The 24,166-nt window shown below is 55.3% G+C and overlaps 1 protein-coding gene across 1 annotated transcript in view; it reads right to left on the bottom strand.

The window, feature by feature from the left end:
* MN1 (MN1 proto-oncogene, transcriptional regulator) overlaps positions 1–23,953 on the bottom strand; it is a 46,915-nt gene extending 22,962 nt beyond the window's left edge. The window contains exon 1 of the mRNA XM_041729277.1: positions 20,091–23,953. Coding sequence (XP_041585211.1) covers positions 20,091–23,940 — 3,850 coding nt within the window. The 5' untranslated portion in view covers positions 23,941–23,953. The remainder of the gene's footprint in view (positions 1–20,090) is intronic.
* Positions 23,954–24,166: the final 213 nt, after the last annotated feature.

Here is a 24,166-nt window from a genome sequence, read left to right as displayed (position 1 = left end):
GCACCCAAGCCCCCAGGCAGGGGCTGGGCTTCAAAGGGTTAAGCTCAGCTCTGATTTCTCCCAAATGGCAAAGACAGAAGCTGAAACTGCCGGCCCTGCTCCCTGCTGCCTGAAGCCTGACCCCTGACATTTCCACTCCCAGCCGCACTTGCATTTAAAAAAGGGAAGGAAGAAAATTTAACCATCCGCACAGACAAACAGGTTGGGGAGAAGTGGGGAGGGGGTGGCAAGGAAAGAGGGGGGCTGCAGATTTCCTTTTGTGGAGTCCAGCTCACCCTCCTCTCAAAAAAAAAAAAAAAATTTTTTTTTAAAGAAAGACCTAGAAAGGGAGGCAGAAGGGAAAACGGGAGAATAAAAAGGTGGCAGACAAATTCTCCGGAATCACCGGGCACCACTAAATTTTCTGATTAATTAACCCTGAAAGGGGCCTCTCTCCCAGCCCTTCCTGGGGGAGGTTCTGGCTGGCGGAGCCCCGTTTGTGGAGCAAGCAGCCTCTTTGGGGGGATTCACTCCGAGGTCCTGGGTGCGGGGGTGGGGGTGGGGGGTTCAATCCCCTCTCGAGGCCTCGCTATCCTTAAAGCCAAAGATGATAAGGAATTTATCAAACGAGATTTACACAGGGAAACCCTAATTAAGAGGTTAGTCTCCGGTTTAATTGCCTTCAAACCTAGGCAGGCAGGCCCAGACAGATGGATTTTCAACCTGACCTCATTAAAAAATAATCATAACCAAACAGAATCCTGAGCAGAACCCGAGGTCCACAGCGTGGCTAACAAGTGGGGGAGCGGCGGGGGGGGGGGGGGAGCGGTGCAGGGCCAGGGCCTGGCCTGACCCACCATCCCCTGTCTCCGTGTCCCTGGGCTGGCCCCAGACCCCAGAGCTGGCCCACACTTCCCTCGCCCTCTCTCTGTCCTCTCTGGAAATCTGGGCGATTCTGGACTCCTTGCTCCTTGAGGCCTTTTCTCCTCCGGCCTCTGCTCCCCTGGAAGCTGGCATGCTGGAATATAAATTGGAAGCATGCATGCCCCCCCCTCAACCCCAGGCGGACGCCACATACCAGACAAAACGACTGCAGGCCTGGTCATCTGGGGTTAAGAATGGTTTTTGTTTTTGGCAGGGAATGTGGAGGAGCCCAAAGGAACTGGCCAGGGACATTGTTCCAGGAATGAAAGGGGGAGGGGGAAGGGGGGAGGAGACAGAGCAAACACCTGGGGAACCACAGTGGGGATGTTTTTCTGTCCTCCAGGGACTAGCATGCAAAGAGTCTTTGCACCAGTCTTTAAAATGCAAGGGGGACACGGATGTACCCCACTCTGGGCAGATAGGCTTTAACTTCCTAACTACCCTCCTCTCCAGCCCCACTTCTCTTTGATGAAACCATAAACGAATGCTCGAATGCTCGAATGTTCGAGGCAGATGCCACCTGCAAATGGGCTTGCTCACCGTCCCACGGATCTGGGGAGAAACACAGGATGAACGGTCCTACAGGGTACACATCTTTGCTGTCCCTAGTCGGTGACCCAGGCCGTGACGAAGCGGCAGGTAATAGTGACTGGGGCTTCCTGCCAGCCAGGCACAGTTTTTAAGGGCCACTCATGGTGTCTTCTAACAGCCCACGGAGAACACGTCACTGTCTACCTACAGAGTAGAAATGTGATTAATATTCTTCACATTCTTTATTAGCACTGTTACCAGGATTGTTAGAAAAGTCTCCTAACATGAGCAAGGCCCTGGTTTTCTAAACCCTACACTAATAGGGAATCTAAGAGGCGGGTATGGAGGGACCAGGATATTGAAAATTCTTAAGGGGCTCCAGAAAAATGCACAATTTTTACCTCGGATCGGTTTTCTCAGTGACTTGTGTTCTCAAACACTTAGCCGTCTGGGGAGTTCCTGCCAACAGCCGTGGCCACCATCTATACCTTCCTCGGCACCGAAGATCACCCTCCAAAACTCTGCGGGCAGATTTCCCACTGCCTGCTGGGAACTGAGCGATCCCGTGGGGCGGCCCCCACTCTCCCCTTCCCCTCAAAGGCTCCCAATTCCTCCTACAGGGAGGTTGGGGGGAGGCACCTATATTTATATCAGGGTTTAGGGACCTCTGTGATGTGCCAGATGCTGGGTAAGTTCATTATTTCCTGTAATCCTCCCTAAGACCCTGTTTAACCCAAAAAACAGATGAGGAAACGAAGGCCCAGGAGGCCAAGAGATCAGACCAGGGGGAGGTGGTGCTGCTACAGCTCTGGGCCAGACTTCCTGCACCGTCCTCCTCCCCGGGGTCTGGGGCGTAAACACCAGCTCCAATGGCCAGCTCCAGGTGAGTAATGGAAGAGATTCGGACACCCTCTGATGACCTACTCGGGTCAGACGGGCCCTGGCAGCTGGAACAAGCCTCGGCTGGGACAGAGGCTGTGTCCTAGGCCACTGGGGCTCAGGTGAGCATGGACCAGAGATGGGGATGGAGACGGGAGGCGAGCAGGGCAGGGATGAGAAATTCTAATGTCCGCCCTCCCCTCCTCACCCCATCCCTCTGCAAGAAAAGTCCCATCAGCCCTCCTAGGTCTCAGGACTGTTGGGGCAGCACTCAGCTCCCAGACCTGGGACCAGGCAGGGCTGCACCCCTACATCTGGCAAAGCCCCTTCCTTCCTTCATTCAATCACTGGGCACCTACTGGCTGCCAAGCCAGTGCCAAGTGCTGGGAATAGCTGCCACTTTGTCTTCATTGTGGTCTCGACTCCTAAGTCAGAGCTGCGCAGCCACCCTGGCCAGCAGGCCCACCCCAGACCCTCTCTCCTTGCACTGGCCAACTTCCTGTGGAACATTAACGCCACCGTCCTTTCTACCTGTGTTTACCAGGTAATTCCCGCTCCCAACAGGCATGGTGCAGGGCACAGGGGAAGTAAGTTGCAGCTACACGGGCAGGTGCTCCCTGCCTATGGGGGTCCTAGAAGAGACCAGAACTGACCCATTTGACAGGTAGGAAGACTGAGGCTCGGCAAGGCTGCATGGCCTGGCCCAATCACACCAGGTCACCTCCCTACCCCCAGACGCCGGGGCCCTGACCGCTGCCCCTTCAAAGGTGGGGAACGGATGGTGAGGATCTCAACAGTCCATGCTGTGGCTGACATTTGCCAGAAGGGGGCGAGCCCAGGAGTCGGTTTCTATCTCCAGCATCTGTTAGTGAGAATTCAGCTTCCAGACTCATCCTTAGCGGTCCTGAGCATGGGCTCCCAAGTCAGATGGGCCCAGGTATGGATATGCACTCTGCCCCCACTCCCAGCCAGCTGGCCTCGAGCAGGTCAAGTTGCCTGTCTGAGCCTCAGCTCTCTCATCTATAAAATGGGGCACTCATGGACTGTGGCCTCAGTGACTGGCACTCGAGGACTGTGGCCTGTTACAATTGCCTTGCAGCTCTGAGAGTCAGAGAGGAAAGCAAACGAAAAGCTTCCAGAAGGTGGATGCCAGGCCCGGGTCACCCAGAGGCTCAGCCCTCTGCGCCTCCTCGGGCTGGCCCCAGCAGGGCCTGCTGCCTTCCTGTCCCGGTGACCTCTGTCAGGCGTGGAGAACAATGCCTGGGAAAAGAAGGAAACAGAGTCTCCCTGGGCCGGGACATAAATCGTGGCCTGCCCAGATCGGGGAGCGGACGGACATCCCCCACACCCCCCACCTGTGGCAGACTGAGCCCTCCCCTTGGGCTCTGAGTGCCTTGTTCTCGAGGAGGGAGGGAACACCCCCTCCCCAAACCCGCGGCCCAGATGCCGGCCCAGACGCCGCCTAACTAGGGGAAGAGAGTTTCTGCCTCCCCAGAAGGAGCCAGGCGTGAAGAAAGAAAAGGGAAACCGACATTTTCTCAGAGACTCCGGGCTCAGATGCAGCCACTGTTCATTGCACATCTACTATGTGCCATCAGATCCCCGTCCCTCCTGTGATCAACACCCTCCCCAGGCTCCCCGTCACACTTGGAATAAAACCCACACTCCTGACTTGACCACGGTGACCACACGCCTGCCTGGACCATCTCTCCCTCCTCGCCAGCCCCTCCCTGCTCCTAGAATATGCCAGCTCAGTCCTGCCCCTGGGCTCTTGCACTTGCTGTGCCCTCATCTCAAAGCCCATTCCTGCAGACCTTGACGTGGCTGGCTCCAGGGGGTGGAAACTGTTAAATATTCAGGAATTCTGCAAGCTGGGGGCTGAAACGGGCTATGGCTGAGAGAAGAGTATTTACGCCAGGGGAATCGATTCGGCCAACGCTACAGAACAGAAAACTTTCCTTCTCCTCCAGAGAGCCAGTTGTTGGCCGGCTCGCAGCACACCACTGGCTGGTCCCTTCTCATCATTCAAGTCTCTTGCTCACCTGTCACCACCCCACAGAGGCATCCCTGGTGGCCCCGTCTAGAAACTCTCATTGCACATCCCCTTCTCCTAAGTCTCCGTTCCCGGCCATGCCTGCTCTGTGTCATTCTCCTTGTTTTTTTGTTTTGTTTTGTTTTGTTTTGTTTTTAAGATTTTATTTATTCATGAGAGACACAGAGGCGGAGATACAGTCAGAGGGAGAAGCAGGCTCCATGCAGGGAGCCTGATGTGGGACTTGATCCCGGGTCTCCAAGATCACACCCTGGACTGAAGGCTGCGCTAAACCGCTGAGCCACCGGGGCTGCCCACTCTCCTTCTTTTGCCACTTGTCCATCAGTCTGTCCCCTCTCCTAGAATATAAACTCTGTGAGGGCAGGGGCTTTTGTGCGTCTGGCTCCTCGCCGCGTCCCAGCACCCAGAATGGTGCTGCCGCGTGCTGCGGGCTTCCTCCACGTTTGATGAATACCTGCACAAGCCAGGGGCTTGCGGATCCAGACTGTGCTATCGCATTTTGACTATTCCAAACCCTAGCCCCAGTCACCTGGGGTTTCTCCAAACCAGCACTTTTGACGTTCTGGGCTTGGAAACTCTCGGTTGGGGAGGACTGTAGCCTGTTTAGCAGCAGCTCTGGCTTCTCCCCCCTGAACGCCAGTAGCGACTTCCCTGTCTGCAGCCCTGACAACCAGAAACATCTCCAGACACTGCTAAGTGCCCAGCTGGCAAGGGGCAGGGCGGGGGTTAGGGGGAGGGGGCAGGGGCAGGATGTCACGTCATCCCTAGGTGATGACCACAGCCGGGCTCCTGAGAGACGTGTGTTACTCTCTCCAGCGTGTAGCAGAGGACACTGAGGCTGTGATCTGGCCCATCAGATCACAAAGAAGGACCCCCTTCCAGTTGATTCCAAAGGCCCTGCTCTCACCAACCTACCCCACTGCTCGCTGCCCCCAGGGCACAGGGCTCATCGACCCCCACAGCACCCATCTTAGAGGAGACAAGAGGATCACACCCAGTTATGGGTGAGGAAACAGAAGCTCAGCTGGCCACACGGCACACAAGCAGCAGAGCTCAGAGTTCAGGATTCGAACTCAGGCCTCGACAGCTAGACCCTCCCACCCTCTCCATGGCAGGCAGGGACGTTCCCTTCCTCGCAGATGTTGCTCACTCGTTCGCTCTCTGTTCAGTCCCCACCTGAGGTGCCAGACACAGGGGTTTAATATTTTATTGCCAGCTTTCAAATTGTTTATGGCTGGCGCGGGCTCCCGGCAAAGTGCTCAGAGGCCGGGGACCGGCTCATCTCATGAATTCCTTCAATGAGAAGGCTGACCATTACTCACGCATATCAGGGAACCGTGCCTTCAGCGCACAGGGAGAGCTGTCAGGAGGAAGAAAAATATCACGGCGCTGCCATCCTGCCGCCAGCAATCCATGCCTGACCGTGGCTGACCGCGTGGGGCTGGGGCCAGCCCACCCGGTCCACTGGGGGTCTGACCGCCCCACACAAGGAGGGGGTCCGACAGCGGGGCCAGAGATTGTTGCTGCGGGAGCCATGGGTACCAGCCCAGCCCTACCCTATGACACCGTGACACGGTGCCAGGCGCCCGATGCACAGCCCCGTGCAGTTCCGCTCCAGCCCGCAGCACCAGGTAGCAGAGGACAAGTTCACACGGAAACAATAGCGGCAACACCGTCCTACATATCGGAGGGTCATGCATATGAAACATCTGGCATACAGCAGGCGCTCAATAAAAGCTGGTGCTGGCACAGAGCTTCCTTTGTGACAGGCAGTCTTCTGAGTATCTGCTCATGTATATACTAACTCACTGAATCCTCCCAGCCCCGGGCGGTAGGAATGATTATTGTCCCCTTTCACTGATTAGGAAAAGGAGGCACGGAGAGGTTAAGTAGCTTACCCAAGGTCACACAGCCAGAAATGGAGTTGCTGGAGTTGGAACCCAGGGAGTCTGGCTCCAGAGACTAAGCTCTTAACCACATCATTATTTTCACCCTATTTAGTCCCGTTTAGCTAAATTTAGTCCTCACAATACTTCTAGGAGGTTAAGCACTATTTTTTCTCCCTTTTTTCAATGTGATGAGGAAACCGAACTAAAAGCACTCAAGTGGCTAAGGTCACACAGCTCAGAACAGTCTCGGGCCAGGCCTGAAACTTCGACCACCCGTCTGGTAGGATCTGGTGCTGCTGCTGCTTCCCCGAGGTCAGAAACTGTCTCCTAAACAACATCCACCTCTGTAAGAGGAAGGGGCGTAAGTGCTGCTGTCACCAGGAACGTGTGTCATGGTGTTCTCTATGGGAGGTCTGGAAACTTGTGGTTTCAGAAGTTCCTTGGCCCTGGCTTAGTTAGCCTGGGCAAAATCAGATCCTGGCTCGCAGGTGAGGAGGTCAAGAGGCAGTAAGGGAAGGTCGAGGCCAAGGGTCTGCTTTAGTCCGATCCTTATTCTGCAGCTGTGCTGTGTGACCATGGCCAAGTTGCTTGCCCTCTCTGGGCCTGGGTCATCTCAGCTGGGAACAGCTGTGGAGAAGGGGCATGAAACCTGGAGAGGTTCTTTCCCCGCCTAAATTGCAACCTCAACTTTCACTTCAGTGCTGTTTCAATAGTGAAACCTACAGGCACGGGCTTCAGGACAATTTCCCTACAGCAACACGGCAGCTCTGGCTGCTGTCACGTCTGCACAGCAAAGTTGCCAACACAAGTCTACACAGTATCTCCACATATGCACACCCGGGCAGGAAAAACTGGGTCAGCAGACACCAGCCCATGGCAGCCAGAGCAATAAGCTCTCAGAGACTTTCCACAACCATGCCGCCGCAAGCTCCTGCTGGAACGCATGCAGCAGGCCTTCTAAGAAGTTCTGAATTTCCACTCCCCCCACCCAAATGGCCACATAGGGCCCTGGCAGAGAGCTGGGCCACAGAACCCCTCCTCAGTCCGTAGGCAGGGGCTGAGAGCATCCTGCCACATAATAGGAAGCCGGGAGCAGACACACCTGAGCATCAGGGAAGAGAGGATGGTAGGAAACTGCCTGGGGAGGTGAAGGCAGGTAAGGGGGTGAGGGATGCTGGGGTGCCGAGGACAAACAGCTCCAATTTCAAGACCAGTTTCTGTATTTGTAGAAACCACCAAACACCCCACCACCACCACCGAGCCTACCCAGGAAGAAGAAAGGGGAAGAAAAAATGTGAGCAAACCCAGCCCCTCTCCCTATGACAGACTCCATTTCTACCCATCCTCTGTGCGATCTAACTTCAAAAAAACCCTGGGCGCAGGGTGGGGAGGGAAGGGGCCTCCTGAAAACCGGGACGCCCGTTTTTTGCAGGCTTAAAAACAGATCAATTTTACTCTAAAGTTTAAAATGAAACATACCCCTGTTTGGGAAAAGAATTTCATTAGGAGGAAAATATAATATAAAAATACCCATTTAGAAAGAATGTGCTATTAATTCTTAGCACTCTATGCAGAAGGGAAAATTGCATTTTTATCTAAATGGTTTTTCTGCATAAGCCATTTACAATATTCTTTGCCTCTCTATAATAGGCCCCGCTACCATTAGTACTGGGACGACCAGGCTGAGGGCTGAAATCACCCTCAAACACATTTAATACATAACCCCTGAAAATCTATTCCAACAGGGACCTCAGCAAACAGGCCCGGCATTCCTTTTTTAAGGAAGAAATAAATATTGCTGAGGGAGATGGGGGGGGGGGGGCGGAGGTTGGGAGTAGGGTACTGGTGGGGAGAGAGGGGACAAGATGGTTTAAGTTAAAAGCAAACGCTCTGTGTCTCTTTCGCCAGCTGTGAAATTGCAACCGATTTTTGGTTGCCCGGCTGCAACCATTTGCCTGCCTGCGTGTGTACACGCATAGATGTGTGTGCTGGTATCACACACACAGGCACACGCACACACTCTCTCGGGTTTCCACCAGACAAGCAAACAAGGAAAGGATGAAATTCAGGATATGAAAACAAACTATTTTTAAACGCTAAAGCAAACACACCAAGATAGTAATACTGGTATTTTCCCATTAAACTAAGTTTCTCTCAATTTGAAAAGCGAGAGTAATCTAAACAATACTTCCAAACAAACTGCATGGAGTTTGGGGGTTGTGGCCTCCTCCGCTCCTAACGACGGAAAAAAACCCTCTGTAGAGAAGCAAAAACACAGCGGGGACGGGGGCCAGCCCGCTTCGCCACATTATGCCACGTTCCACCAAACGCGTCCTCCTCCACAGCAGCATGCCTAGATGCTCAGGCGTCTCTAACTTCAAAACGCAATACTTTTTCCTTTATTCCAAACATTTTTCAAAAAAAAAAAAAAAAAAGAAGTCTTCTAGTTCTTTCTCTCTTGGAGTCCCAAAATAGCTACTTACTTAATACCAAATGTCGGGGAGCTAAATTAATTCATTAAAGAGATGCAGGGACTGTGATGGGCACAGAGCTGGGGGGGGGGGGGGGGGGCAGGCAGGAGGCGCGGGTGGGGAGGTGGCTGTGATTTTGCTGCCAGGAGCCAGAACGCCTCGGGCCGCTGTCTTCCGGCATGGCTGTGTCCATAAATTCTCCCTTTCAAACCAGGAGTCCAGAAATGTCATAATTATAGCCGATACAGGTAACAGGTGTGCCCCCTCTGTCCCTCCCACCTCCCCCCGCCACCGTGTTCCAGATGAGCTTCTGGAAGATTTAGTGGTCTAGCCTGGGGTGTCGTAATTACAGGAAACGACTCTAGTTTTAAGGGTTAGATAAAGACCCTCTCCAAATTTAAGGCCAGACACCAATGTCCATTAGACTTTAACGGGCCCACATAAAAAAAGAAATTGTATCCTCATCTCTCCAAATGCCTGTTTCCTCAGTGACTCAGGTTCATTTCAGGCTGGCTCAGTGCCGAAAATATTCCGTCCTGCCCTCGCTCGGCCAAGGCAAGGCCTCGGTGCAATCTAGATGTGTGAGGAATTAAGCACATGGGGGAGGGGGGGTGGTCTCGGGAAATCATTCGCTCTAAAACCATGATGGCCAAGACCTGTCTTAAAAAAAAAAAAAAAAGCCCATCATAATGAAAGTGGAATTTTAACCCATTATCTGGAAACAGAGAGAGACAGGAAGGCTGGCTGTTGGGGAGCCCCAGGAGGAAGAAGGGGGTACCCAGAGAAGACTGGGCCAAAGAGCCCGCACCATCAAGATGACACATGCTCCCCTTTGGAGACTCGGTGTTCGGAAAGGCCAAAGCTGCGGGCTGTTTGGCTCTGTTTCCCCAGCTTTCAAGACTTATGCATACTTTTTCTTCCTTCTTTGGAAGTCAAGCCATGCGTTTCTCTAAAAGTGACGCGCGCGCGCACATCCCAGCACCACCATTTGTCAGGCAGAGGCAGGGAGGGTGCTCCAAAAAGGTTTATGATTCTTAAGTCTTCTCCATGTCAGTGCTCAGCTCCCAGTCAATTAAGAAGTAATGCTCGAAAACTTTCCAGGGGCCAAAAGCACCAGGAGGAAACCCACGTTCTTTGGCTGTCTCCAAGGCTCTGGGAGGCTGGGTTTGCTGGACAATTGGGCTTTCTCTCCCTCCTCCCCGACAAGTGATGGCTAAAGGGGCTGCTAGGCCTCTCTTCCTGTCCTGGGGAGGTGGTGGGAACTGCAACTGGGGGTCTTTATTCGGGCTTAGGGTACCCGGTTCAGCCTCATGCATGTGCATGCGCATACACAAATGCACACGCACACCCACAATTGTAATCCCAGCAAAATGCTTCTCACACTGAGCACAAAATAAATGCTTATTAACTAAACTGACCCCAAATAGTGAAATGTACAAGTAAATTAATCATGCCTCTCCCGGAGGCCTAACAGGATTACAAATTCGGCAAAAATTGACCACAGTGAGATCAATAAGCTTCTCCTTAAAACTGGAAGGAGCCAAAACTTTGTACGAGTTTCTTTTATGGGGGGTGCGGGGAGGGGGAGGAAGAAACCCATTTATTTTTTCATTTCTTATTAAGACTTCTCAGGCCTGTGTGTGTGTGTGTGTGTGTGTGTGTGCACGCACGAGCAGAAACCAGCAAAAGGCATCCAAAGCTTTATGCCCAGACAATTTAGAAATAGTCACGGCATAAGGATCGTGAAATTGCTCTTGTTTAAAAAAGCCAAATTTTGGTCCACAGCCTCCCTTCTCTCAAATGCTAAACAACCACCAAAAGTCACATTGCAGGGGATGAAAATGGTCAATTTGTTTTGAGCCAATTAGGCCTCCCTACAAAAAAGCACTACAGGCTGTTGATGGCTGGACCATGGGTCTCTCGAAGAGGAAGAGAAAGGAGACCCAAATCTGCAGCTCCTTTCCACACTTGGCTTAATCTCGCTCAAGTCAGAGAAATCTTCCTATTGCTGCATTCATCACTTAACTTTCGTTCCGTTTTTGCCTACCATTCAGAAAAAGGGAAAAAAAATATACATTGTGTAGGAGGGCACTGCTTGCGTTTCAAAGCAGTGGGACCTGCCTGCGAGGTCTGTGAAAGGCAAGATTATCCCCAAAGTGGCTGAGTGCTGGGAGGGAAGCCACAGTGGTCACCTTATGGGGTCACCAGGCGAAAGGTCACTGCTTTTTCCCACCACCACCCCCTCCATCATCCCTCTTTCACGGAAAGGTCTAGGCTCATCTGCAAAACTTGGTGCACACGGGGCCAACCCCTCTGCAGGAGAAGGTGGCCACAGGCACATTACAAGGCCTTGACCCGCCCAGGACCCATCTGGGTCTTCATCCTCTGGCTCCCCCGTCCCCCACCCCCGCCGGCCCCATGCGCCTGCCTGGGCCACTATCTAAACAAAATTGGGCTCTGATTGCTAACAGACCCACCATTCGGTCACCGGTCCCATGCTGGGTCCTCCACATCTATATGCTCCCCGCAAAATCTGCAGTCATGTGGAAGCTCAAACCATAACTTTGCATGCTTTCGCGATGGCCAACGACAGCCCCCAAACAATTCACTCACCCCCAGCCTCGCCCAGGAAGTGTTATATAGATGACTTCCACGTTTAGAAATTATTTGCCACTCCTGAAACCCCAAGTATTGGTAAATAACATTTTGATTCATATGGACACACTTCTCCCCGCTTCACCCACCCCTCTACTACCCACCCAAGAAAATAAACCGCACCCCAGTCTCAGTTCTTCCCAACCAGGGGTGTTTTTCTCTCTGCCTTCCAGCTCACAGGAAAAGAGAGCGGAATCCACACGCCAGGCCTCGAGCCCTAACGTTCGCAAGGAGTTTTCAAACAGCCCACGCGGACTGGGTAGATAGAGCCCACTTACTTCTCAGTGAGTTCCCAACCAACCCTCGCATCCTCTGGAAGGCTGAGCTTTGGAGATTTCAAAGCAGGCTATGTTTTCTTCGGACTCCCCACCCCCTCTCTGATCATACGATGGTCCCTCAGAAGTATTTTATTCCTGGTGGTCGTTGCCAATCACTCGACAATACTTGTGTTCCTAGATCCAGGGGCGTTTGAAAACACCGCTTCACAGTAACTGGAAAGGGTCATATCTTTTTGACATCCCACCCTGCCTTGGATGACTGGATGAACAGGGAGCAGGGTATTTATGTGTGTGTGTGTGTGTGTGTGTGTGTGTGTGCACGTGCATCCGTGCGTGCATGCGTGTGTGCAACTGTATATGGAGGGGTTCACTCATTAACTGCCATCTCATGTTCCAGGAGCTCCCAAATACAACCAGGAACCCCAACCTGGGGCCCTCAACTTTGGGGCAGACGGATTTCACCCCCGCACGCCACGCAAAGCCAGCAGCGTCAGAACCGCCCAAGAGCCGGGTTGCTGCAATGACACTTTGGACACAAGCTCTAAGATCAAATGAAATCTTGGTGCCCAAACACGTTTTAAAATCATCAGCAGCAACGACAAGGAAAACCTAATTTTAAATCCTCAGAATCAAACACATCTACAAGCCACTTTGTTGTCACAAGACAGGCTACTGGAAGAGGGAAATGGGGAATGTGGGTGCCACGAGGCACCAAAGTTAGTCCCAGGCTTCCTCCAAGGGCATGACAAAAGCCCTCTACTGCTGAGTAACCCTAGAGATGGTTTTTGGGACAAGCAGGATAAAAGCAAGACCTGGTTCCCTCCTGGGGGGGGGATGGTCTTCAAAGTACTCGATTTTCCAAAGAACGTCCACAGCAATGGGCCCCAAATACAGCTCTGCCAAAGGGTCTCCCTGTTTCCCTAAACCATTGTCCAGCACGTTTCCTTCGCCCAAACCAAACACTAGCACAGATATGTCAGCCTACACCCCAGAAAACCCAGGGACCGCTGGAAGGATCGGAATCCCAGGGCCAAACATTTCATGAGGAATCCAAGATCTTCTACAGAGATGGGGGAGGCGGGAAGGAAGACAGAAGGGTTTGAGTCACTCGGTGGACCCTACCAGCAATTAGGGAAGAGGGGCAGGCTGAGTTTGCTGGACCCCTGAGCTTTAAAGTTCAGAACACTAAAAACCTGCTTTCTTACAAGGTGAGTTTGTGTTAGGATGTTTGCTGAGGGTGTTCCCCTTTTTTTGGATAAATCTATTCCATATCAGATGTTCCTTCTGGGACATGCAGACAGAGCCGATTGGTTATTGCAAATGCACTCAGACCTCCAAACTGTTCCATTCAATTGCCTTTATGTTTAAAAGGGCATTTGGGTCCACACGATGATGTGTAAATCGAGAAAGGATACTGCGCACATGATAGCTATAAAGTTCTCTCTCCAAGCCAGCTTTGCAAGGAAAGAGTTTTCTCAGCCAGGAGGGACAATGAGAATTTGGGATGCTGTGGCTATGACGGGCCTCCACTCGTCGGGACCAGGGGTGCCAGGCCACCATGGCCTCGTCAGGCCAAAGCTCAAAGCTCTCAAGGACCCAGAAGAGCCCCTCGGACTTCGAGGCACAACCCGTGGCAGTTTCTCCACTGCCTCCTCTCCCAGGTCCTTTCTGGGCAATCACCATGTTGGAGCAAACCCTTCATCTCCTTCCCAAACCTTGGATGCCGCTGATTAAAATGCAGGCCAGCAAACAAAGCGGCCTCGGCGTCCTCTCAGAATTACACCCCAGGAGAACGCTGTCCCTCAAACAGCCATCCTGCTCCCAGAGGAAGTTTAGAGCTGGTGCCTCGTGATGTGCACGGCACAGGGCACCTTCTCTCGTACTCTGGAGTAACTGGCTGCCCTGCTGCGGCTGGGCATCGGGGTGCCCCTTGTCGAGTCGCTGCAGGGCCATCAGAAAATGATCGGGGCCCCCTCCTCACTGGGCTACCCACAGGGCAAAACGTGCCAGGGTCCCAGAACCATCTCTTCCTCCGGGTCCCCATTCACAGCTTCTAAGGGCCCCGCGTGGCGCTGAGTTGGGGACCGTCAGCCGAGCCGCTGAGCGTCAGGACACAGAGGGTCCCCCAAGGCAAGGCTGTGACTAATTCAAAGCCCGGCCTCGTCTCCTCCATGTTGGTACCAAAAGATTACAATGAAGGAGAGGAATTTCCATAAATGAGAAGCAGCGTCCGCTTCCCACAACGGGGAGGGGGAAGGGGGGAGGAGCGGGGAGGGGGGTGGGGGGGTGGGCACCGATTCAAAGATTCCTCTCCTGGCTGGAGAGTGGTGTCAGCTGAACTCAGCCAGCGAGACACCTCCACGACACCTCCACGCACGCTCACGCACAAAACCCAGCAAGGGGCGATGTGCGTCTGCTACCAAAATACTCCAGATCAAAGTCACCCAAGCCCAGGAGGCCCGGGAGGCCGAGATTTCGTAATTAGGATCTTCAAAATCCTCCGTCTATTTTTAGGACTTGCGCTCATTCAGTCCTTTACAGAATCAGAACCTGTCAGCTAACGCCATTGAGACAAGGTTTAGCTCCCTTCCCCACTTGCCTTGGGAAAGCAGATTAAGGGTAAAGTGGAGGAGTGGCTGGATGATTTGATGGAAATACACTTGGCCATGCATATGTATATGTGCATGTGCTGGGGTGGGGCGTGGGGGACGGAGGAGGGGGGGGCTCCCTCGCACACTGAAACACAGGGGGCCCTGCCTTCCTCTCGTGGGCTCCAAGCATCCCCAGACCCGACACCCACTTCGGCCACACTCTTTCAAGCCGTCCCCCAGACCACTTCCTTTGGCTTCCGTGGGTTCGAGAAGGTGAGGAAGCTTGAAAATTTTCCACCAAATGTCTCTCTTCTCAATCACGCACTCATGTATATACCAACATCTCTACCACCAGCAATCAAAACCCACACTCAAATCTGTCCACCCAAGTCGGGCCTAAAAATAGACATCGTCCTAAAACAAACACATCGCTCGGCAAGTCAGAATCCCGACTTGAGTCAAAATGATGAAGCTGGTTATTCCAGACCCTCCAGACTGAATATTTGGGTGGAACAAACAAGGGGACGGAGAGGGAAGGACAGAAGGTACACCCACTGGTTACACCTTGTGGACAGACCCAGGTCCCCTCTGGCGTCAGAAGGTTTGGGGTTTTATGCTGCAATCTGCTGGGAGGCCTGGTTGCCCCCAAACACTCCCCGGACATTTGATCCCATAACATAAAAGCTATAGGTTTTTATTCTCTAAAATTAACCAGACGGAAATACGGTATTCCTTACCAGGAGTATTTATCTCCTAAGTGCCTTTGGCAAAGCAGATCAGTCCCTGGGCAAAGAACATGACCCTACGTGATCGTCGCTCAAGTGGAGAGAAAGGTGATTTTGTTCAATCTTCCAGCGTGGAGTGAGTTCAGGAGATCCTGCGAAATCCCAAGGATACACTCAAGTTTGTCCTGCCAGAATATGGGAAGAATTTCCCTCCTCCAATTTCACCTGGTCCTCCCGGGCTGTTTATTAAAGATGTATATTTTATATCAGCAGAGAGTATCAGATAACTTCTTGGCAAGGGCAGGATCTATTCTTCAAGACCTATTAAGATTTTCAGGACCTATTAAGATTCTTTGTGGAAATTTAAATACCTCTGTCAGGCAAACAAAATCATATCGGGAATCATAGAATCTCATTGCTAGAAAGAGATATTAGATTAACCAGCCCTCACTCCCTTCCTAGAAACCTCAATAAAATAGAAGTACATTTCAACAGTCCCTTACTTCCGGTCTGAAGGGCCTCACAAGAAATGTAAATGAATTTATATTAAAGAGAGCTATCCTTGAGGGAAGCCCTTCCATCTACAAAAATTGTACATATTTATCTATTTACATATATACATATACATATGAAAGAATATGTGTCTGTATTTTATATCAGAAGGCAGGGGCTATTTAAAATCAAAACAGTCCTGGAAAATCCAGGGGTGGAAGCCATTAACAAGTTTGACAGCGATAAGCTTCAAACCCTTAAAAAAAAAAATCCTCGTCCTTTATTAATATTTAGTAGAAATGTATAATTGCAGATGTGCGCTATGTTGGGGTTTTATGTCGGGAGGCGGGCAAAGGAGACAGGTTTATTACAGCCATGAAATATTAAACAACCACCAAAGAACAGTAGTAGTATGTCCCGGACTAGCCAGGGAGGAGGCAGGCTGGACCGTCAGCTGCACAAAGGGGGATCCTATCTGTTTACATTACCCCTGATTAACACCTGCGATGTCTTGGGTTACATCTTCCGGAGGCGCAAAAGTCATATGAAGGCATGCCACCCGCGCTGGGTGATTTTGCAGGGAAATGGGAATGCAAGGCTCCTCGCCTTCCCAAAACAAGTCTGAGTGAACCGAAAAAAAAAATCCTCTCCACGCCATGGGGAGTGGGGGAAAGTACTCAGGAAAGCAGCCCTAGGACCTCCTTCCTACCCCCACCCCCCCACACACAAGCCTGCCCCCACGGCTTAGGAAACTCAGTGTCCCAATCCTGCCTGCCTACTATTTCTCAGCACTGCTTACTGTGTTCCGACCGGCACACTCAGAGAAGCATGAAATTCCAAAAATTTCTCCCGCATCACTGTAAAAATATCATACTTCCAAAAAGGGCAGGATTGCATGCACGGCGTCCACAGAGCCCTCTCGTATTTCTATGTGTGCAAAGGAACGTTTCTAGACTGCTCGGGATTTCAGGACAGACAGCAAGCCACGGAATGGAAGTTTGGCCAAGGATAAACTTATTGCAGTTAATTCAAGTTTTGAAAATCGTCAAGGGCAGGAGGGGGCGGGTGGTGAACCTACTTCTTCAGACTTAATACCCTCTTATCAACAGTTTATCATTTTTTCCTCCTTCTCTGTCTGTTCTGGAATTCCTCCTCAGCCACACACACCTACTACACAGAGAAGTGGACGATTTTGCAAACTCATCTCAAATTCGTGTAATCCTCGCTGATCTAAGAGATGTCTGGATAGGTCCAAACTCAAGCTGTTTTTCTCCTCGCTCTGCACACCCTCATCCTTGGCGCCCACCCGCCCCCCCCCACCCCCACCGCCCAAACTTTGTGCAAACAGAACCTCAAGATGAGATGAGGAATTGCACTATGTAAAAGAGGTTTGGTGGGTTAAGAAGTCAGGAAAAGCATAATTTGGAGACACTCGCTTACCTGGTTAAAAAAAAAAAAAAAAAAAAAAAAAGCCATCATCACACGTGATTCTGGCCTGGACTTTGCCAGAACTACAACTTGCCATTTGAGCTCCCTCCCCCTGCCAAAGGACATCTAAACCCCATAAGACAAGCTGGGCACGTCCTACTGACTACACGGCTTGTGCAGGTCTGAAGACTTAGCCGCTCTCACCAATCCAAGCACAGATCATTTTGTTAAATACCGACTCGTATTTTGTCATCGGAGCGAAGAATTTCAGAAACGGTGTTAATATTTAATCACATTAGTACTGGCGTGTTTTACGGCGTGACAAAATAAAATATCATTACAAAAACGGGCTTTGCCTGAAAGGGGGTAGGAGAAAAGGTGCTGGCCGGGGGCTGGGACCCACAGAAGGTATATTCAAAGCTGCTGGACACTCCGCTTCATGGCTGACGGGCCCATGGGCATGTGTTTAAGGACAAGCAGAACGTTGTACTTTAGAATTTTTTTTAGACTCTATTTTGAAGTGGCACACTTCACTGATTTTCAGCCAGGGGACTCGGGGGCCTGTTCAAGGCTCTGTGTACCTATTTATACAACATGTGCAGATGGAACTGCAGGGTGTTATCATAATGAAAAGTTTAATCATCCTTATTTACTACCAGTAAGGGAGCAGGAATCGGATGCAGATACCTTATAAAGCCTTAACTAGCAGCCCCAAGGCTGCAGAAGCTGTGAGTGACCTCAATTCGGGGCTTTATCTAGGAAACTGTCCTTCCCACATCACAGAGTGGCAAACAAAGGAGGTCAAGTGGGTGTCCCTGCGATGCTGCTAAGGAGGCCAGCCCCACAGCCCATCCCCTAAGGAAGTCCCTGTCCCCACTCGCCTCCCCCCTGTGCAAGGGAGGGCTGCCTTTAGCTTACAGGGGGAACCAATCCTTAAGTGACTAGCATCTGTTTCCAAAAAAATATTTTCGCTCCTCTGACTGTGATAATGCAACAAACAAAACAAAACGTATCTTTAATGACATCTCTTCATTCACAGCCTGCATTTTTTTTTCTGGAAAGGAAAATTAAGGGGACCGCCAAGAGGGCTCTATGACACCTCCAAAAAAAATGTTAAAACCACTCTATTCCTCTTTACCCAGTCTACGAAGGCCCTTCAGAAGACTCGCAGGCCGAGGGCTACCGCTTTTTTTTTTCTTTATTAATTCTCAAAATCAGGGGTTTTTTTAAAAAAAAAAACTTTTCTCACCCTATCTCAGCCAATATGTTCTTAATTACTGAGGGGGGGAGGGGAGAAGGGGGAGGGGGGAGGGGCAGCCAGGCCAAGGCAGGTAGAAGTGACAGGGGCTGGGATTTGTGCTAACCAGCTATCGATCGGGTAGGATCGAGATGTTGTGTACAAGAAAATAAAAGAGACTGTTGGAGTGGGGGGAGCGGGTGCGCCCGGGAGCCGCGCAAGCAGGATGCTGTGTCCAAGTCCATTTTAAAAAGGAAGGGGGGGGGAGGAAAAAAAAAAAAAAACAGGGCAAAGGAGTGGAGGGTCCCAAACTAACCAATTTATGGCCTTGCCTGAGAGAAGCCTGGAGAATGCTGATGCTGGCCGCAGCGTCTGCCGTGCATGCTAAACACTCGGCTTCAAATGAGAGAGCAGCGTCCCGGGCTGGGCAGTAGGCGAACAAAGAGAAAAGCAGGGAGGCTGCATTCATGAATTAGAAAAACCTAAGCGGGAAAGCTACCAGGGACGGCAGGCAGGCAGCGCTGAAAGCCCCGAGTTCTGAGCCACCCAACTCCGGGCAGCACTTCCCCTCCCCCTCCTCCTTCCTCCTCCTCCTCCTCCTCCTCCTCCTCCATCACATTCTCCTAAAATCTACCCACACCTTAAACCGAGGGTCCGGAGGCCCAGACAAACGAAGACAAGAGGAGAGATGAACTCTATGAGAGAGCAAGGATCGGGGACAGATTTTTTTTTTTTTTTAAAGACAGGGTTCAATCAGCAGCCGCTGCCTCCATGGCAATATTCAGCCCCCACCCCGTGAAACCTAGGGAAGGCATCTAGGGTTTAAAAGCAAAAGGTAGGAATTGGGGGTGGTGGAGGGGAGAGGAACGATGTTACCTCATTTTAAGAAGCAATTATCTGTGAAAAAAAGGAAGGCCCTGTTAAAATAAAACGGTTCTCTACCGCAGTCTAGTCCTCTTCCCGTTAAAAACAAAACTGTTATGACTTTCACTGCGATGGCGGGCCCCGTGCTAACCCCCCACCCCACCCACCTTAAAAGGCCTCCGGGCCTGGTGGGGAGGGAGTGCTCAGAATGCAAACAAGAGCTGGGACTAGACATCTGTCACCAAAGCCCGGCAAGATATTGACAAACGCGGGTCCTTTGTGTCTTAAGAATATATATCCACACCCCATACACCAAGGATGCCCCTGGCTGAGTGGTCCACTTTCGGCCGAGCAGACCCCACCCCAGCCCCTGCACCCCCAGCCAAATATCGAGGAGGTGCCACCAGGAAAAGCCTGCCTGCCTCCTACAACCAGACAGGTCTCCAGGTTTCCAATGAAACCCTAATAGTTAAGAAGAGACAAAACAGCTATTCATTAGGAACAAATGTCAAATTAGGCGTTGCCTCTGAGTGATGCTGCTGACACCAGCACCGGTAACTTTTTTTTTTTTCCTTCTAAAGATGCTGGCACACGGAAGAGAACTCAACCTGGAGGCTGCCTGACTGGGAAAAGGTGGGAAGGTTATTAGCGCAACTTCCCCAGGTATCCTGCCAGGAAAGGAGGGGGTGGACAGGTACACAACTCCTACAAAGTGGAACCAGCCAGGGAAAGGGGCCTGCCTTGTCCTGTGGGCACCCAGCCACTCAGTTAAAACTTGGTGAGGGGACTCTGAAATAATCCCCAAGGGGCTACCATGGAAGTTCCTACCTCTGTGTGTGACTCTCGAATCCACCTGGCAGCACCTGGCGGGGGTGGGGGGGTATGCGTGTGTGTGGAAGTGGGGAATCTGCCCACAGGGCCCCCACTGTAAAGGGAAGGGAGGGTATCCAGCTCTGAGCTGGGCGTTAGGAGGGCCCTGCCCTCCTAACCCCAAGGGATGATCCCCTCTGATGGAGCACTCCAGGCCTGGCTAAGGCCTGCAGTGGGGGTGGGGACCAGCCTGGGGGAGCCGAGAAGGGAACAAGCGCATATACCTTCTTTGCTGTTGGGGTTCTGGGGTTTGGCCTTCTCCCAAGGTGCCAGCGTCTTGTCGTCGTCCGCGCCGTCCACCAAGGCCTTGTCAGCGGGCATGTACCAGGTGGCGCTGTGCTCTGCCATCAGCGAGTCCAGGTCGATGGTGCTCATGGCGCTCTTGACGGCCTCTGAGCAGCAGCTGCCCAGCTCGCTGTCACCGTTCTGCGCGCCCGAGGACCCCACGGCGCACTCACCCTTCTTGCCACCTTTGAGCCCCAGGGGCTGGTCCTCAGAGATGCTGAACTGCTGCCTCTGCAGCTGGATCTGCGCCTGGAGGATCTCCAGGGGGTGGATCTCGTCGGGGGGCGGTGCGCCGCTGCTGCTCGTCGGGGTGCGGACCTGCTCCAGGCCGGGCGTGCCGGGATGGCCCGCGCCCCCGCCGCCGTAGCTGTCGGGGGTGGAGGTAGAGGTAGACATGATGCCCAGGCCGAGCGGGGGCGGGGGCGCCTTAGGTCCGTGTTCCCCAGCGCCCACCCCACGGGGCGGGAGTTTGGGCGAGCCTGTCACCAGGGGGCTCCTACTCGCTTTGGCCAGGGCTGGGGGGTTGTCGGAGCTGGACGACACCTCGTCCTCGTTGGCGTAGCTGGTGCTCACCTCGTCCGAGGCAAACTCGCCCACGTGCGGGGAGCTCCCGTCCGACTTGGCCCCGCCGTCCAGGGAGGCCATGAGGTCCGGCGGGTCCCCCAGGAGCAACTCGGCCCCCTTCCCCCACGACGGCGACGTGAGCGCTTTCTCGTGGGGCGTGGGGGCCCCGCGAGCCTCGCCCGCGCTGGCGCTGGCGCTGGCGCTGGCGGAGCTGCCCCCGACGGCCGCGCCCTGCGCCGGCTGCTGCTGCCCCGGGCTCACCCCGGGCGCGCCCCCGCTGTCGGGCGCCGCCGGGTACTTGTCGAAGAAGGTCCCGGGGCTCACGTGACCGCTGTCCCGTTTTCTGCGGCCCCGGCCCCGGCCGCCGCCCCCGGGGACCGGCTTGCCGTCGTTCCCGGACGTGGACTCCAGGGTGTAGTTGGGGGACAGGCTGGTGCCGTCCCCGGGGGCGGGCGGGTTGGGCGGCCCCGAGGCCTTGGAGCCGCTGCTGCCCGTCCCCGGCGCGCCTGCGGGCCCCGGGGCGCCGGGGGCGGCCCCTGCGGGGAAGTAATCCGAGCCCGGGGCGCCGGCCGCCGCCGCGCCGTCCGCCTCGTTCTGGCTCAGTTTCCTCTTGCCCTCGGGCGGGTTCTTCTTGTTGAAGGTCACGTTGAGGTTAGGGGCTCCGAGGCTGGCGATCATGTTCTGGCAGGCGGTGGAGAGTGCCGCCAGGCAGCTCTGGCCGAACAGGTTGTCCTTGGAGCTGGGCTTGCTGAAGGAGCCCAGCGACAGCGCGCCCAGCTTACTGGCCGCGGCGCGCTGGCTGGGCTGGAAGTCGGGCTGCGGCGGGTAGGCGCCCCCGCCGCCCCCGCCGCCCGCGCCCGCGCCCGCGCCCGCGCCCCCGCCCGCGCTCGGGGGCGAGTTCACGCCCGGGCCGCTGTGCGGCGTGGCCTGCCGGCTCGCCGCGCCGAACGGGAAGCCGGGCTGGCCCCCGAGCGCCGCCGGGGCCGTGAAGTCGGGCGGCGGGGGCCGGCGCTCGGAGGGGGCGCTGGGCAGCCCCACCCCGGCCCCGGGCGACTGCAGCTGGCCCAGCCCCGCCAGGCTGCCCCCGAACTGCAGGCCCGGGGAGGGCAGCGCGGGCACGTGGCCCTCGCCGGGCATCCGCAGGGGCTCCTGCAGAGGGCCCCGGAACAGCACTCCCGAGCCCCCGGGGGGAGGGGGCGGCGCCAGGCCCGGGTCGTGCGGGCCGCAGTCGGCCGGCAGGCCCGAGCCGCCCATCCTGCGGGGCAGCAGGTCCCCCGGCGGCGGCGGCGGCGGGTGCGGACCTGGGAACCACGCGCTCTCCTGCGCCAAGTGGGGCGCCTGCTGCTCGAAAGCGCCCAGGCGCCCCGCGCCCGCGCCCGCGCCCTCGCGCTCAAAGTTCGGCTGGGCCAGGCCGCCCACCGGGCCGCTGTGTACCAGGCCGCCCTGGCCCACGTCCCCGGGGTGGCCCAACTGGGCCAGGTTGGGCTGGCGCAGCCGCTGCTGCTGATTCCGCGACGCCATCTGCTTAATCATGAGGGCCGCGTTTTGGCGCTGCTGCTGTTGCTGCTGCTGCTGCTGCTGCTGTTGCTGCTGCTGCTGCTGCTGCTGCTGCTGCTGCAGGGACTGGTGGTCCGGGGCCGGATGCTGCAGGGGTGGCCCTGAGGGGAAGCTGTCGGGCACGGGCGGCGTGAACTCGCCGGGTAGGCCCGAGTAGGCGGAGGGCGAGAGGTGGTTGTCCAGCGCGCCGTTGTGCATGCTCCCGTTCCACGAAGCGCAGCGGTCCACTCCCGCGCTGCCCGGGAAGTCAAAGCGCGGCCTCTTGGCCACATTCATGTAGGGGGGCGCGTCGAAATGCTGCAGCCGCTGGTTGGGCGCCTGCTGGGGAGGGGGATGCTGCATGTTGAACACAGGCTCCGAATACGGGTGCATGCTCCGGTTCTCCAGCCGGTGGATGGGGTACTCGAACTGTGCGTGCTGGCTGGGCAGCATGGGGCCCCCGTCCTGCAGGCCGCCGCTGGGCGTGCCCGCCTCGCCCTGCTGGGGCCGCGGGAGCGCAGGCGGGCACGAATTTTGTCGGACGAGAAGCCCGGGTGGCGGCGGCGCCGGCGGCTGCTGCTGCTGCTGGGGCTGCGGCGGCTGCTGCGGGGGCTGCTGTGGAGGGGGCGGCGGGGCCTGCTGGGGAGGCTGCATTAACGGGTGCCTGGAGCCTACTCCCGGCTCCAGCCCCACCGGCATCTTGCGGGCCCCACCGAACCTCTCGAAGAACACGCCGTGCTGCTGCTGCTGCTGCTGCTGCTGTTGCTGTTGCTGCTGCTGTTGCTGTTGCTGCTGCTGCTGCTGCTGCTGCTGCTGCTGGGCGTGCATTTTGGACAAGCCCACCATGCCTGCAGCTCTGGGCATGGCCGAAGCACCGGGGAAAGAGCCCCCGGGAACCTGGCGCCCCGCCGCATAATGAGGCAGCTGCCCCTCGGAATCGGAGGGCGAAAACATGTCGAAATGTCCCGAGGGCGCCTCGCCAGGGTAATTGTATTCCAGCGAGTCGACGGCTCCTTGGTTCGCCACCCTTCGGGGCTCCAGACTGTGGGAATCGGAGCCGCTGGGGGCGGGCAGGCCGTGAAAGGAGGCGGCCCGGTTGGGGCTCTGGTCCAGCGGCAAGCATGGGGCAGGCACCGCATGACCCGAGGCGCCCGAACTGTGGAAGTCCGGGAGGTTCCCTGGTCGCTGCGGGCCGAAGCTCTCGGGCCCCTGGCTCTCCGCCATGTGGTCATAACCCTCCGCGAAGGGCGGCTGGCTGCCCAGGCCGCCGGCGGCGCCGCCGTACCCAAGTAGGCGACCCCCGTGCAGGCACGAGGCCCCCGGGTCCGGGCCGCCGAAGTTGCCCCCAAAGTGGGGGTGATGTTGGTGGGGGTGGTGGCCTCCCGGGTGGCCGTGGTGCGGCTGCTGGCCTCCAAAGAATCCGTGCACCGGCTGCGCCTGCAGCCCCCCCGCGTGCAACTCCGAGTGGCCCCGCGCGTGGAAGCCGTAAGGCTCCATGTTCATGCTCAAGATCGGGGGCTCGCCCAGCGCGCTCATGGCAGGGTCCACCGGGCCAGGGGGTCCCCCCGCGTGGAAAGCCGGGGCCTTGAAGTGGGCATTCATGCTTAGTCCGGCCTCGGTAAAGTTCCTGTCGCCCTGGCCAGCGTTCCTGCTGTTGATCTGGGGCTCGAATTGGTCCAGCCCAAACATACTTGGCAGGGGGCGGGGGGATCAATAGGGCATGACAGCCTGCTCTCGGCGGCGCGCCTCCGGCCAGCTAAACGCTCCGGCCCGGGGTCGGGCGCTGCGGGACGCTCGGCACCGCGGGGGCGCAGTGCGCGCCGCCACCTCGCCCGGGAGCGCAGGCGGGGGGCAGTCGGCTCCTCTCCCGAAGCTCTGGCTCCGCCGGACCCGGGCCTCTCACGTCTTGCGGTGC

The sequence above is a fragment of the Vulpes lagopus genome, chromosome 14, assembly GCF_018345385.1.
Source record: "Vulpes lagopus strain Blue_001 chromosome 14, ASM1834538v1, whole genome shotgun sequence".
NCBI lineage: Eukaryota > Metazoa > Chordata > Mammalia > Carnivora > Canidae > Vulpes > Vulpes lagopus.
This window is presented reverse-complemented; position numbering and strand designations above follow the sequence as displayed.